Consider the following 16,488-nt stretch of genomic DNA (forward strand, 5'->3'; position numbering starts at 1 on the left):
CAGAAGAGCTCCACTTTGCAGAGGCATGTGCACAACAGTTCCAAACTGTTGCAAGCAACTGGGCAATTGAAGACAAAACGACCACTATAGGGATAGACAGTGCACGTAATATGATAGCCGCGGCTAGACTACTGTAAAAGGGCATTTAGAGGCATTAGATTGTGTCATGGTGTGGTTAATGGTTGTTTGACAAAAAAGAGAAAAATGTTCAAACATCCTATAAAAACAATGGCTAAGAAGCCCAAATAATTTCTGTTTGATTTAAAAAGAAAAGAAAAATGTTTTATTCAACCATACAATGGCTAAGAAGCCCAAATTCTGTTTAGGATGAAGATTATATTAATGTTCCATATGGAATAGCAAAGATAACTGCTAAAGAACTGCTGAGCTGCAGCACCATTGTTTTTTTTTATGAATAAAAAAAGAAAACATGTTAAATGTATATATCTGTCTTTTGTCATAACTCTTTTTGTTCTCACAAAAATATACCGAGAAAATATGTGATTAATCATGATTAATCCACAGAAACCTGTGATTAATCTGATTAAAAATTTGAATCATTTCACAGCCCTAGTCAATACACAATATGCATTGTACATTCACTTCTACGACTACTTTTTTCATTATGTGTACTGTATTCATGTTGTCTTTATGCATGTATTTCTGTCTGCTCATGACTTTCGATGAGCAAAACTGAGGGGAAAATAGTTCAATGCACCCTGGGTATATCTCAGATCACACTCACTTTCATCCTCCTCCTCCTCTTCCTTCTCCTTCTCCTCTGTCTCCTTTTCCTTGTTAGGCAGTACACTGCTGGAGTTCACTGTTGCCACAGAAACTTCTGAGATGCAGCTGTAGCAAATCAGTCAACAGGGGATAATCAAGAATGAACATGACACTCTAATGTAAAATATGTGGACAAGTGAGTACGATGACCATTGGGACTCACCTATCAAGCACGGCTCCTAACTTCTTTGCCACGTGATTACGGAACTCTGGTGTGGTCTGTAGCTCATTGCCATCATTTTCATGCTCTGAGGCAACAGTTCTGTTAAAACAGGCGTCACAGATTTCAGTTAATTTGTCTATTCCACCAACATATTTGCAATACTAATTAAGTATTACTACTACTAGTCCGGGCTAAATCTGTGGCTGCTAGTGTAGTTCAATCTGTAGTCACATACAACTGCAGTGGATAACCAACTTACCGCCGACTGTGTGTGCCATTCTTGTCAATGCCTGTATAAAGCAACATAAAATGAATACAGACACATCTCAAAGAGGATTCAATAAGGATACTGTTGGAACATCCTCCACAAGTGATGCGTGGAGCCTCTTAGTCTACTGTAAATAAGCCTAACCTGGATATTAATAATTTAGTTTTTCCTTTTCCTCCTTACCTTTATTACCATTGGAGTGACCAGTCTGAGAGCCATTTGTTTTTGCAGGACCAAAACTCCACGTTGCCTCTTTTAATTTCTCTGTGTCCTCTTCACAACTAGAATCTTCACTAGACATCACTTCTGTGAAAAGGTAAAGGCTCTCGGTGACAAGGTAATGTAATTGCATACATCTTATAAACGAACAATGTTCTTGTCATTCAACTCCAACAAAAGTAATTTAACATTTTGGAAACTTACCTGCTGCTAGCTAGCGGCTTTCGAACAAGCTGAAAGGACTTGCGACGTAAGGTGACAGTGGCTAACTATCGTTAATTATGGATGTAACAACCAGATTTGCCTCCTGCAACTATCACTGCTTTACCACAACTGCACATCTGGACAGTAGCATCATCACACACCGTAACAATATATTCCCGGGACAATCAGATTCTTTATTTTGATAACTACAGCACTACCACTTCTTCTTGAAACATGTGAAATCTCTTGTTCGCATTATGCCGCTATAGCTAATGTGATGTAGGTATCACACACTACTGCCATCTGCTGTACTGGAGTAGGAGGCATAAAGTCTATTCAATGCTCAGCTAACTAATTAATGAAGTGAAAAGGTACAGTACATAGGTCAGCTGTAATCAAGAACAGGATACCTTTATTTTTATTTGCACAAATGGAACAAGATGATTACAAATCATGCATAGTTTTCTCAGTCAATAGTTATTGTCAATAGTTCCTTTGAAGTTTCCAGGAAGATCCATTGAGGAATCACTCCTCATAGACATTTAGCTTGCTGCAGGTGTCGCGAGGCTGTGGAGAAATGCATGTAAACAGTCCTCTTCAAACAGGCTTTAAAAACAAAAAAATCAATCATGATATCAGTGGGTTACAAATAAGATTCATTTTGGATGGCAGGTCTAATATGGCACAAGAACACGGGAGAACGGGACAGGCATTCATGGGTTCCTAACCAATGTGAATAGTTAAAGCTGAGCATTTGCTTTAATGCTGTTGCCAGTCTGCATGTTGTTGAGGAATGGGTGTCTTGTAAACATCTCAAATAAACAAATAAAGACAAATAAGACGATAATAAAATGAGACAAATAAACACACATGTATGTAGACATGTGTCGTGCCTGGACAGACTACCACAAAATGTAAGAAAAGTTCAATAATTTTAGATGAAAATTCTTCAATTACTTTCTTTAAACCTTGGTGAATAAGAGACAAGTGTTTATTACTGAGAAAGAAATACTTCTAAGGGTTTATGTTCATTTTTTATTTTAAAACCTTCCTTGCTGCTTCTGCAGGACAGGAGAGTGAGTGTTTTTGTGTGTGTGTGAGAGAGAGTTTCTAAGAGTGCTTTTAAATAAAGAACAAAGCTTTAAATGCGTAGTGTGTCGACTGTTTAGTTAGATCCAGAACAGCATGCAACTCTAAAAGCTTGTACTCTTGTAGTTTCATCTAATAGCCAGAAGATGGTGCAAGGTCATCACTTTTTTTCCCAGGCTCAACTTCCTGGTACTTCTTCATATCTACAATCCTCCTCTACCTAGGTGTGTGTGTGTGTGTGTGTGTGTGTGTGTGTGTGTGTGTGTGTGTGTGTGTGTGTGTGTGTGTGTGTGTGTGTGTGTGTGTGTGTGTGTGTGTGTGTGTGTGTGTGTGTGTGAGAGAGTGTGAGTGTGAGTGTGAGTGTGAGTGTGTTTGTGTGTGTTTGAGTGGGTGGTTTACAGTGGATGGTTTACAGTCCTCTGTCACTGCATATTTACTTGGCCCTTTCCTTGTGTGTAGATGCGTGTGTGTGTGTGTGTGTGTATGTCTGTATGTGTGCGCGCATGGACATGCCCTGGTGTTCATAACTCTCGCTGACACCTTAAGGTGGTGTTTATCTATCTGTCATTGCACATGATACAAAGAGGAAACCTGCATTTCCATGAGCTCCCATGGCATGGAAGGCTATGGCCTTGTGTGTCCTGGAACTTAAATGATTGCCTTTATCTTCCGCCATGGGTTGTCTTTTGTAATGCTTTGGCAAAGATTTATGTACAGCACTTCTAATTGAAAGTATACTTGACCTGCCTATGCATATGATGTAACCTGTTGTTCTGTACGGGATCAGCATGGAATTGGTATGTTCTTGTTGATAACCTTTTTTCAGTCACACTTTATATTCAAATCACTTGAATCCACAATTGCTGGTGCCTTTGGATGGATATAAATGATTTTATATTAATTAAAGAGTCAGTATATCATTTTTAAACCCTCTAAAATAAAATAAAATAAAATAAAATAAATGACACGAATGAAACTGCTTTCCCTGATTTATTTACACTGAGCCACAGTAGTTACGCACTGCCATCAGAGTTCGAAAAATTAACGCATGTGTTATAAGCCAGTATCACACGGACGGTTCACAGACTCAGTAGCCCTGCTCTCTTATGCTTCATTTACGTCTGTCTTGGATGATACACAACAAATACATTGTGAACCCAAAATAATTCACATTACATTAAGTAGGTTTTGTTATTACTTTGCTATCAGAATGTGATAGTAAGTAGGATGTATTAGTAGATTGCAATCTGAATGTTATTTTTTTTAAAGTGAAGGGTATTCCAAGGAGCACACAATAGGGGATTGTGTCACTTCATATGGGTTTATCTAAAGCAACGTAATGACAGTGCATGCCTGTTAGAATGTGTCTTGGTACAGAGCTTGTCACATGGAATGGCAGGCTGATACCATGCTCTGTGCTATCTTAGATGCACATGTCTACACCACAATGCTAAATACATATGTATGTCTGTAAATGCAGAGGTCAAAGGTGAACGTGACAGTTTGTGGTGGGAAGCGCATGATTGCATGGCTGTTTTGTGTGGTCCTGATCTCTTACCTCATCAGAACTCTGATTAGACGGATCATCTATGCTTTCCTCATGCTAGCAGAGTGGAGTTATGGACCTTGGGTTACCACGGCAACAAGATGCACAATCACCACCCCACATCAATGCTAATTTTCTTTAGAAAAAAAAAATCTTTTGACAAATAACCCCAAGAATCCAAGGTCACACAAGAAGATTGTACATTGGAAAGCAGCTATTTTTTTTGTATCTGCCTATAATGGCTACCTGTAATGGTTTGACTACCTATAATGTTCTGTCTTGGATCAAAGCAGAGGTTGATGTGTGCAGTACTAGATAGCCACTGTAAGCTTACTCCCTTAGAACATTACTAATGAGAACCGGTCCTGCTAAAAGGAGTCGAAGGAACATCCTCTCTTTAACTCATAAACATCTCCTAGGCTGCAGCAAGGATTTCTCTCTTAGTACTGCAAAAAGAAGAATGACTGCAGATCTCTCATACATATTCTCTCTCTCGCTCTTTTTCTCAACACCCCTAGACTGAATATACGAATCCAGTGTTAATCACAACAAGCCACATTATAAATCAACATTCTTTTAGATTTAAATAGCTTTAAAATGATAAAGTACATATTTGAAGGAAAATAAATCTTTCAAGTTTGCAAAGGTCATAAAGGCCAGATGGTAAAATTGCCCAGTTGTCAGAGGAAATGTTAAGGCAGATTTATAGTCTCACTGGATTTTCCTCAATTTCTCTCTTTCTCTCTCTCTCTCTCTCCCCCCCCCCTTTTTCTCCCTCTCTCTCTCTCTCTCTCTCTCTCTCTCTCCCTCTCTCACACCCATGCTGTGCACTCCAAAAGCAGCAGGGATGACCTTCAAAAGCAGTGGGGGTGACCTTTGACCTTTACACACCGGCCTGATGACTGCTCATGCTGACCCAGGTGGCACTACAGAGACCCTCCAGCTATAGAACAATATACAGAGCAGCAGGGCGCTACATGAAAGCTGAATGACATAAGCAAGATGGAGGATGGAGGAGAGGTGGAGAGAGAGAAGAAGCGGTAGATGTTGCATCACACTGTGGATATGTAGTGCATTTCATTCTTTCTTTGTCCCAGAGGTTTTAGAGCACACACTGTTTGAGTGTCTTTATTGAGAAGCAGGATAGACTATAAATGCTTTGTGTGACACTTTCAAGTACACATAAAATAACCATTTGTGCAAATAAACATTTGAAGTGGACATCTTTTAAAAGGGATTTGCAAACACTATCACCATATTATACTGTGGATAGCTACATAAGACAGTTTTAGGAGGTACTTCAGTCTTTAAAACGTCTTTAAAAAAGAACAAGAAATGTCTTTACCCTGCAGGGAGAGCAAATCGAACACAATGAACATGGGTGTCCAGTGGGTCTAGTCTAATCGCCTGGAGGGGAGAGTTTTTGGTCTCTGTCTTCTTCTCTTATTCAGCTTCATGAATCCACAGAATGTATGCATGTCAGATTCTTCTCTTGTGTGTGTGTGTGTGTGTGTGTGTGTGTGTGCATGCGCGTGTGTTTCTCTGTGTGTGTGCGTGTGTTTGTGTGTGTGTGTGTTCACACTTAATGCAATAGAAGTATTTTGCCAGGCATGGAATGACAGCTTTGTAAACGCACTCTTTGATGCTAAATCTTGTTCCCGGAGTAGACAGTAATAAAGTACATTTACTTGAGTACTGTACTTAAGAACATGTTTCAGGCATTTGTACTTTACTTGCTTGTAGTGGTTGCAATTGTTGTGCTATGGCACGGTGGCTCAGGTGCTTGCACTGCCGCCTCACAGCAAGAAGGTCATGGATCCGAATCCCGCATGGGGCGCTGTTGGCTCTGGGGGGCAGGTCCTCCCCAGACCTTCAGTGCTCAGGTGGGCTATCTCCCGGGGCCTTTTTGTGTGGAGTTTGCATGTTCTCCCCGTGTTCACAAGGGGTTTCCTCCACTAAGAACCTCGACAGAAAAACATGCAAAAAGAACAGAACACTCCTGTCCGTCCCTGACCGAGACGGAAGGTTCACTTGATCCCCGGGCGCTGAGAAGCTGCCCACTGCACCTGGGGGATCCTGGAGGAAGGACGTCTCAGGATGGGAAAAAAGCGGAAGACGAATTCACAGCGACCTCAGGCCTGCATGCGTGTGTGTGTGTGTGTCCTGTGTCGCCTCCATATATAACACGTGTGTGTTGCAGTGAGTCGTTTGTGCAATAAAAAACGTACAGCAGTCAGCCTTGTTTGTTTGTTTAAATCACATTTTATGGATTTTTATGGATTTGCCCACCAAGTTGTATTGGGACCGGGTCCTGTGTGAATCCACTGCTGATGTTTACTTATAGTTAGCTAGCACAATTGCTGAGTTAACGTTACTGATGGAGATAATTTCGAAACACTGTTAATTACTTAAGAATGTATTAATCAAATGCTTTGTATTAATAATTACTTTGTATGAATCATGTGCTTAAGTAAGCAGGAACATGGCTTTTCTGTGTTTCTGTGTGTGTGTGTAACTTTGATTATTAGGCGCTGACGCCACTTAGTCGGCATATGGCACAAGACCTACATGCGTAAGTGAGGGAACCTCTTATCTATGCCTGGGTGAGCTCAGAGGTGATAAGAAGGGTTGATTGTGCTTGTTCTACCCTGTGTAAAACTGACATTCTTGCATCCTCTGTAAGAGCAGTTGGGATGACACAAAGGGACTTTTAGTCGAGCGTGGCTATTCTTGCTGACGTTAGAAACATGTATAGCGTCAGAGTTAGAAAAAGAATTAGATCAATCTTACGTATATAAACCCTGTGCGATGATAGTGAAATTGCTTTTCAATTGTTGTTTGTAATTAATATACTGATCTACAGTTCCGGAGTCCTGAGATAATTTGAGTGATTTTTCACCTAACAGTTACTGACTGAAGTCCTTTCCAAAATTAGTTGTAGTGATCTCACAGAGTCTGGCGTGTCTTTGGCTTTCTTACTGTTTATTAAAACATAGGCACAAGCATTCAGACATTGACATCGAATGGCTTATATCCGCAGACACATTTTACAGGCTCAGGGTAGACTAAGACTCAAAAACACACTAGCGTTTTTATACAAAACACTGACTCTTAATCGCTAACTAAAAATACAGACACCAATCACTCCTGTTTAGAACATTAAAACACTAAAACATTAAAATAATTCTACAGACATCAACATTGGCACGTGGAACACTGTGAGACACCACATAATAAACACGACAAGGAGGTACACAGTTACTCACATATCACTCCTGCTACATGCCACAATATGCTCTTGTCAAATAAACACAGTACTATCAGTAGGAATGGGTACCAAAACCCAGTAGTAAACGGACCCCGGGGCTACATAATATAAAACCATAGCATTGACAAGCTCTGACGTTACCAGTTCTTTAATTGGTACTTTTTAATGTTTTGGTGTAATTTATTATCACACTGCAGTTGCAGACTCGACCCTTCTCTCTGTGTCGGGGCTGAGCTCACACACTAACAACCCACACACACACACACACACACACACACAGTTTTATTTTTTAAATGAAGTATTCCAGTAATTAAAGTGAAGTAAAAATTTCACAGAACAACTTTCACTTGTATTGGAGGAATATTTGACCAGGAGTATCTAAACTTTGACTCAAGTAATTGAGTTGTGTACTTTGTCCTCCTCTGATAATTCCTCTGTAATTGACGAAAAATAAAAACAATCCGCAGTTCCTCTTCAACACAATTTCCCAACCAACAAAGAACTAACTGCAATTGACCACAAAATTGCGACAAAAAGAGATAAGATTAACAACCTTCTTTGCCTCTCCCAATACATTAGAGGCCCCCTCAACATGTACTAAGACTACATCAGAAACACCCATGCGACCTAGAGGTCATTCACACCCTAGAATCATTCACACCCATTGACATCCTAGACGTTATCTCCCTGATCTCATCAAAATCCTCAACATGTCTATTAGACCCTAGCCCTACAAATGTGCTTAAGGACACTGCCTCTCATCAAACCATCTCTTGAAAAAGCCAAACCTTGACTCAGACTAACTCAGCCAATTACAGAACAATATATAACCTCCCTTTCCTGTCAAAATACCTGAAATAACAGGATCCAAGAAGTCTTCCAGTCAAATTTCAGAGCCCACCACAGCGTTGACACAACCTTAGTCAAAGTTGTTAATGACCAAATTATTGCATCTGATAATTGATGTGTTTCGATACTAGTCCTTTTAGATCTTACCGCTGTTTTCAACACTATAGACCATTGTATGCTACTACAGAAAGTTGAGTACCAGGTAGGCACCAAAGGTCATGCACTTGTCTGGCTTATGTCTTATCACTCTGACCGTCATCACTTTGTACATGTCCGTCATGAACCATCTAGTCATACAAAAGTTAATCTTGGAGTCCCCCAAGGCTCTGTACTTGGACCCCTGCTTTTGTCTTTGTATGTGCTACTTTAGTTCTATAATTAGGAAGCATGTCATCAATTTGAATTCATATGCTGATGATACACAGCTATATCTGTCCATGAAGTCAGCTAAAACAACACCATTAGCTAAGCTTGGAGCTCAGAGGAAACAGAAGTCATGGTCATAGGGCCTAAACATTTGAGAGGCACACTATCTATCCACCAACTTGACACTCGATGGCCTCTCACTGACATCCAACCCAAATGTTAAGGGTTTTGGTGTAATCACCACTCAGGGCCTGTCTCTCAACACTCACATGAAACAGATCTCCAAAACATCCTTCTTTCACCTACGTAGTATTGCCAAAGTCAGGAAAGTCCTATCCTTCCAAGATGCAGAAAAGCTAATCCATGCATTTGTCACTTGACTATTGCTAATGGTGTTATTTTAGCTGACTTCATGGACAGATATAGCTGTGTATCATCAGCATAGGAATTCAAATTGATGACATGCTTCCTAATTATAGAACCTAAAGTAGCACATACAAAGACAAAATCAGGGGTCCAAGTACAGAGCCTTGGGGGACTCCAAGATTAACTTTTTGGTGTATGCGATAATAAACACTTTGACTTTGACTTGACAATGCTTCACTATGCGGATGCAGTTACGACTCATTAAAGAGCCTCCAGCTGATACAAAATGCAGTTGCTTGCACACATACTAGAACAAAAAAATATGAACACATTTCTCCTGTTCTCACTTATCTTCACTGGCTTTCTGTCAAAAGTAGAATCGATTTAAAATACCCCTTTCTATTACTCAAAGCCCTGAACAGCCTATCTTCAAACTACATCAGGGATCTACTAGTCCTGTACTGCCCATCACTCTTCAATCTCAAAATTCAGGCCTTCTCATTATTCCAAGCGTGTCAAAATTGACAGTAGGAGGCAGAGTCTTTGGTTATCGAGCCCCCCCTTTTTTTGGAATAATCTTCCTTCCATTTTCTGTGAAGCAGACACCCTCTCTACTTTTATGCGTAGACCTAAAACGTTCGTCTTTATTGCTCCCTATAGTTTGGAATGGCGTGGGTCCAGCCCTCATTGCAGAGCCTCTGATGGAAAGAGCTGCCTTTGCTGTTGCCTCTCTGCGACTGACCTGCCAGTTGTGGTTGGTATGATCAGCCCCAGACTCGTGGTGGTGTTGGACCAGCATGCAACATCCCTTAGTTATGCTGCCACAGGCCTAGGCTGCCAAGGACCTCTTGTGTCATGCCATACAACTTCTCCTTCCTCTTTCCTCTGCCATCTCTCTGATGTCTGGCGACTGTAACATGATGTCATTTTTAATTTGTGCACTGACCTGTCTCTCTTCTCTCTCCCTATGGTAGGACCACTGCCCTGACGATGACCATGGTTCTCCACCTTTAGAATTACATTTAAGACAATCTATTAGTAACCCTTATTCCATTCTCTCAGTACGTCTTCTCTCTCCCCCTCTCACTTTAGACTCTACACTGTGAGGTGTTACTGTCCTTCCTTACTGTGCTTCTGTTGCTTTTTGCCAACAATCACGCCCAAAAGTTCTTCTGCACATTGCCTACAATGCATCACACACACATTCAGATTCCCAGCTTAACTACCCATTTCTCCTAATGTTGACTATTATATTTGCATGCTAGCATTATGAATACATCGTACATCCACTTGAAGCTGTTCTTCAACCACTACTTTGAATGCTGGCTCTCCATTTGTATCCACTATCAATCTTGTATGCTCCATGCATACACCATCTTGTATGTCATGTAGTCTTGTATGAATCATGTATAAATGATGCGCATATACTATGTTTCTCCTGATGCATGTATTAATTTTTCTGCCTCCTCCTGATTCTCTCTTTTCCTCCCTATGCATTTGTGTGGATGTGTGTGTGTGTGTGTGTGTGTGTGTGTGTGTGTGTGTGTGTGTGTGTGTGTGTGTGTGTGTGTGTGTGTGTGTGTGTGTTCACAGTGAAGGCTGTAGGTCTGTCTCCCCTCAGTGTGACACTCCCAGTGGTGCCTGGTGGCCCCGAGGCATCCTGCAGGCACAATCTCAGCCCCTTATCAGGACCAGACAATCTGAAGCAGAGCACCAGGCCACAGCCTGACTGCCTTCGCATGTCTAAATCAATCCACACCACCAGAGTATAGAGAAGGTTGAGGACACTCAATGATGTAGGTAGCCTACAGGTAGGGCACTGCCAAAGATGTCTCTCTCTCTCTTTCTCTCTCTGTCTCTCTCACTATATCTTTCTCTCTAGCTCTCTCTCGCTTCTCGAGTCTTTTCTCACTCTCCGATTCTCTCTCTGTCTCTCGCTTTCTCACCCTCTCTTTTTCAACTTAATTTGGCATGAGAGGATCCCAAACTAGCCTCCACCAACACAAATACCAGTCCCAGGTGCAAGTTCTTTGGCATGAGTGATGGTGATGACCATGAAGTAATACAGCACGATTAGTGGCGCAACATGTGACATTAGGCGCAGTGGGTCTAAAACAAGGCCATTTGGACTGTGTTGCTATGTTTTTTCTCTATATATATTTAGAGTGATTCTTCTCTCTTTTTTCTGTATTGCTTTCACACACACACAGACGCATACAAGTAAATTAGATCTTTAGACAGCATTTATACAGCATTTTATTTTATTTAATTATTACTGAAGTTGAACAGTCTTAAAAAGAATTGGGTATGTTAAACACTGCCCCCGCATAAGACAGGTATATAGGAAACAAACAAACAAACAAACAAACAAACAAGTGGATTAAGTGGACACATAGATGCAGTATCACACAGTACTGCAAATACACACACATATATATATATAGAAAATAAACACACAGGACCTTTTTCTTCAATTCAAAGTCCTACAATCAGTTTAGTCTTCTTTCAACATATGAAATAAATAAGCAGCATTTCAATAACATTTTCTTATTAAGTACATTTCAATAAATTATCCAGCCAGTAGCTGATTGGCTGTGGCAATGGATCTGGCGAGGAGCTGACCTGGGGCCTGGCACAAATCTGATTGGTCAGATTCATTCCACTGTGAACGGCTATCTGGGCTATCTTGGCAAAAGAGCTCATGAAGGTCTTGAGCACATGGCTTATAGGTTTTTTCTTCTTAATTGCTTTGGCACATTTCCTGAAACATGCTCAACATTTAAAAACAGCAGTGCATTTCAAGAAACACTTGCATGTGCAGCAACACACGATATGTACTACCTGCCAAAGCCCATAACTCAAGTGTTTTTAAAAGTAAATGACTCATATCAATAAATATTTCAATAAATATTTGTCACTGGACTGCATATTTCCTTGTTACTGCCTTAGCACATCTCATTTTGAACACATCTCCTGCTTTTGACTAGACTGAATTTGGGCACATCATCAGTGAACTATGACAAGTTTGCTTAAAGAACTATGACAACAAATGACAATTTCACTCAAATGACAAATTAACTAGTTCAACCATTTTGCTGACAGGACAAAAGATCCCACTCCCAAAAAGGTGAATGATGCTTGTTTCTGTTGATTTGTATTGTTTGTCTATGACATATGAAATGTATTATTTAGATTACTGCACACAAATGTGCATATGCATTTGCATGGACATGTGAAAGCATTTGCAATTTGCAAATAAGAATAATAATTTGCTGTTATGAGGTGCACACCTGACTACATGGTGTGTTTTGGGAATGCTAATTCTCTTTTGAGAAATATGCCCAAGCAATTGAAAATTAAAAAAGCAACTGTAATTCCCTGAAGTGGGAAGATAGTCTTGAAGTTTGAGGTTAACTCAAGCATGTGTGTATGTGTAATTCTGGACTTGTAATACACCAGGCTATAGACGAGAGACTCAAGCAATAACAGGTGAGCCATTGTTCTGTCCCAAACAGCGACTACGACTGACACTGATGTGGATCTGAACTGGGTCTGTTCCCCGATCCGCTCTTCTCCAGACTGATGTTCCACGTTCTCTAAAGAACATCTGGAGCTTTCGTAAGACACAAGGCTTAAAGCAAGTACACTAACGAGAATAACACCCAGGTAGCATTAGGACATAACATATATACTATATATGCATACATGTATTTGACTCACACGGATGAGAAAATACTACACGTATAAAATACTTACACAGTACACAGACACAAGTCACAGGACAAACTATTAAAACGCTACGAATACAAAGTTTAGAACAATCTCAAACAGCAACTGACTATCATGAATAAATGCTAAAAAGACAAAACTGACACTGAGTAAGTTAAAATGCTACATTTAGACATTTCATAAACTGAGACAGAACCGTTTAAAGTGCACTGACTACAAAATACAGCTCTCAACCTGTTAATTCATCTTATATGGTATAGGTTCTTGAAAGACATCTGACAACCTTTCTTTGCAGCCCCATAGAACTCTTGTCATGAAACCCTCTGTTACATTCTAGAACTTTCCTGTGCTTTGCTTTTAAAGGGCTATACAAATGATGGAAGTGGTGGAGAGTATGAAATATAATTTAGAGGTGTATGTGTATTGAATGCCAAATAAAGCATCAAGAATCTCTGCTAAAGTACATTTTAACTTAACCACTCCACATACTCTAAAAGGCTCTAATACCCTTGTGATGCTCTGAAAAGATCCAATGCACCAAAGATTATGTGTATTGAATTTGATGAAACAGTCTTATTTAATTCTCTGTCCATACAACTGGGAAATTAGCAAAGACACCATACTGTATGTACGCACATGCGCACACACACACAAAGTAACACACACTCAACCCACATATACATAACTGCCTCAAATGTGTCTGATAGTTGACTTAAATACCATAATACCTAAATGGCATCTAAAATACTGCACATTAAATCAGAGAGGGCAGGGAGTCAGGAGTAAGAGGACAAGAAACTGAAAACAATCCTATTATCATTCTCTGAAGCTCGCCACAAATGCTCTCATTTAATACCGCGCCAGAGGGACAAACAGTCCTCACCATTAAGTTCGGTCTTCAGCACAAAAACATTCAATGACTTTTAGATTAATTTGCTTCTCCACAGTAGGCTGCCCTGATGATGGATATGGGAAAATGTAATCTGGCTGAAACAGTACTTGGTTGTCTGTGTCTGTCACCTGTCTAATACCTTTGTCTATTAGCTATTATAAAGCTAGCAAGGGTCCACCATTTTTTTTCTGTGTATATTGTGATGGGGACTCAATTTATCCCAGCACAGGACAGACATTGTATTTGTAATATTGTAATGTTCATCTCCTTTGTCTCTTGCTAGAGTTCAATAGGAAAGAACACTAGGGTTTGCTAATGGTTAAGCCATTAGTGCATTAATGTGCCCTTTTTTGACCGACTGCATTACATCTTTGTATTTCTTTGCAGAATTCCTATGTGCAGTCTAACTTAAACCAACCCTTCTTCTGTAATAGTTACAAATGTTACATCAGGAAGATCAAACAGTTGAAAGGATTTCACTAAATTCTTCCATAAATTCCCTCAGGTTCGTACGGTTGGGTTTTATAAGCACCGAGCCTGAGATTACACAGTGTAAATTGGATATGCTGGCAACTGTTCTGGATATAACAACAGGCAACTTGTTTGAATTTCCATCTCTGTTAAGAATGTTTAGTTTATAGGGGCCTTGTCATATTTGCTAATAAAGTATACATTTACTACTATTTAGTATCATTTTTGTTTTTGTTTAGAAATTCTTCTAGCATATAATGTATAAAGCATGACTCAAAGTTGTGCAACAATGGCCCAATGATGACCTCTAATACACTGCATGGTATCTCTTTGAACATCTTTTGATTATATTTTTGTGTTGATTAGCCAGGAGCTAAGAAACAGCCAATTAAGTTTTCATTTCTGTGCCTCATTAGTATCCACCCCAAAGCAAGGAAGAATGAGCTTTTCTACATATAAATAGCCAAAAATAGGATCAGAAAAGCAATGAAGCAAGGAGGTGGCAGCCAAACACAACTAGAGAATCCTTTGTTGCGTTGCACTTGTTGTCTTCTAAGATTGCTTTGTTCATTATCATCACACAATGCAAAGGAAAGGTAGACAGAGAGGGAAAAACAGCCTGTGGCAAATACAACAGCACAATGTTTTGTATCATTATTCACGACTACACGACACAAGTGGTGCGTGGGTATTCACAAGTGAACATTTTGGAAAGGGGGGGAAAAATGCAAAAGTCTTGACTTAGCAGTTTTGCGGCCGTCACGTGACGGTCCGTCGGCTGTGTAGCCTGTTGAGCTGGTTTCATTGCTTTTGTTGAGAGATTAACAGAGCACACACACAGCGCAGCACACACACACACACACACACATAGACCCAGACACACACACACACAGACAATTACACACACACACACACACACACACATACATACACTCACACACTAACACACACACACACACGCACACACACACACACACACACACACACACACACACATGCACACACAGTGTAAGGGAAGCTAGGCCCGGTTGGCTGCCAGAGAGAGGGTCTCAGTTACTCTGTGGTGGAAAACACGACCACTGTGGCTTAACCCCGCAAGTCCCAGCGAACCAAAAACAACCGAAACGCCGTCTGATCGGGGCAAGTCTTCATCCCAAGCTTTCTGTCATCAGTAGCGCCATTGGAGGCCATGTGGTTGAGTGTTTAGTGTGTCATCTGATCTCTGCCACGCCGCCAGTTTTGGGAACTTTGTTTTTTCAGCAAGACCACGGCCGGCCACTGCTCCGTCGGGTGAGAAGACTGAGGGGAGAAGAGAACACCTTTCCGGAAGACTCTTCTAGCCCCCCCTCAAATGAACCCCCACCTCACTCCCAGGGGCACCATCCACCAACACAGTAAGTCAGTGATGCAGGTCTTTCAAGTTTGACACGTGGCACCCCGGGAACAGAGATCACACACAGCAACCGTCACCAGTGGAAATACCAGTGGCGAGGAGGTGTTTTAGTCACATGTATGTTAGTAACACATCTCATTGACTGATTGTAGTATTGTTTGCCACAATGGGGTGACTTTTAACGTCACGGTGATACAGTGATAGAGGAAGAAGAAGTTGTCAAAGGTGTTTGGACTGAGAGAAGTGCTTGATTGAGGGAGGATATGTTACTCTCTCCATCTTTCTCTCTCTTTTTCTGTTTTTACCTCTTTCACTCCCGCGGGTTGTCAGCAGGGCTTATGTTTGTGTGTTGGGAGGTGTGTGTGTTTGCCATGTGGGGAAAGGGGGGGGTGGGTTCACCTTTCACAATAGTGCAAGGTAAAATTAGGTGAACCCTTCACGTTCTCGGAAATACCCCAAGCCTCTAGCTCTTCCTCCTCCTCTTCCTCCACATCCACCTCTTCCTCCTCTTCTTCATAGACACTGGGCTCCTCGATGGAGGCCTCCATGCGGTAGCAGTAGGGTTGGCCCTCGGTGTACTCGTAGATGGTGGGAAGACTGCTTTTAAGGCTGCAGCGGCGCCTCAGAGCCACCAGCAGGGGCTGTGGCATGGTAAAGATGTCCACATTGTTGCCCAGGTCGATCCACGCTAGGCAGGAAAAGCTCTTGGCGTCCTTGAGGACCTCGGATAGGTCCTTGACCACGTCCACAGTGAGCCGGTTGCCATTGAGCGCCAGTGTGTTAAGCTTGGGCAGCGCGGCTAGGGCGGGCAGCAGCAGCCGCAGGCCCTCGTCCCGCAGTTCACAGAAGCTCAGGTCCACAGCGGCTACAGCGCCCCCG

General features: G+C 41.2%; 2 protein-coding genes across 3 annotated transcripts in view; both read right to left on the reverse strand.

The window, feature by feature from the left end:
• Nucleotides 1-608: 608 nt before the first annotated feature.
• On the reverse strand, nucleotides 609-1,930 carry c7h12orf43 (chromosome 7 C12orf43 homolog). 2 transcript variants are annotated; one of them, XM_031569991.2, is made up of 5 exons: nucleotides 1,641-1,930; nucleotides 1,401-1,520; nucleotides 1,209-1,239; nucleotides 950-1,048; nucleotides 609-852 (listed from the first exon to the last, which is right to left on the reverse strand). In XM_031569991.2, exons 2-5 carry the CDS (start codon nucleotides 1,516-1,518, stop codon nucleotides 672-674), a joined length of 429 nt encoding a protein of 142 aa, XP_031425851.1. In that variant the 5' UTR covers nucleotides 1,519-1,520; nucleotides 1,641-1,930; the 3' UTR covers nucleotides 609-671. The 2 variants fall into 2 exon arrangements, with proteins under 2 accessions (XP_031425851.1, XP_031425850.1); XM_031569990.2 differs by having other exon boundaries at nucleotides 612-852; nucleotides 1,401-1,523; nucleotides 1,641-1,926.
• Nucleotides 1,931-15,156: 13,226 nt separating this feature from the next.
• lrrc75ba (leucine rich repeat containing 75Ba) overlaps nucleotides 15,157-16,488 on the reverse strand; it is a 28,136-nt gene continuing 26,804 nt past the window's right edge. Inside the window, exon 4 of the mRNA XM_031570789.2 lies at nucleotides 15,157-16,488. This exon is cut by the window's right edge and continues 108 nt beyond it. Coding sequence (XP_031426649.1) covers nucleotides 16,005-16,488 — 484 coding nt within the window. The 3' untranslated portion in view covers nucleotides 15,157-16,004.

This window comes from Clupea harengus, chromosome 7 (assembly GCF_900700415.2).
Source record: "Clupea harengus chromosome 7, Ch_v2.0.2, whole genome shotgun sequence".
In the NCBI taxonomy this organism is placed as follows: Eukaryota; Metazoa; Chordata; class Actinopteri; order Clupeiformes; family Clupeidae; genus Clupea; species Clupea harengus.

Bases quoted from the DNA above. Each gene is read 5' to 3' on its own strand.
- c7h12orf43 (XM_031569991.2), bottom strand. From the start codon at position 1,518: ATGTCTAGTGAAGATTCTAGTTGTGAAGAGGACACAGAGAAATTAAAA. The intron at 1,049-1,208 runs GTAAGTTGGTTA...CTGTTTTAACAG, and splicing joins AATGGCACACACAGTCGGCG to AACTGTTGCCTCAGAGCATG. The intron at 853-949 runs GTGAGTCCCAAT...GATTTGCTACAG, and splicing joins TTAGGAGCCGTGCTTGATAG to CTGCATCTCAGAAGTTTCTG.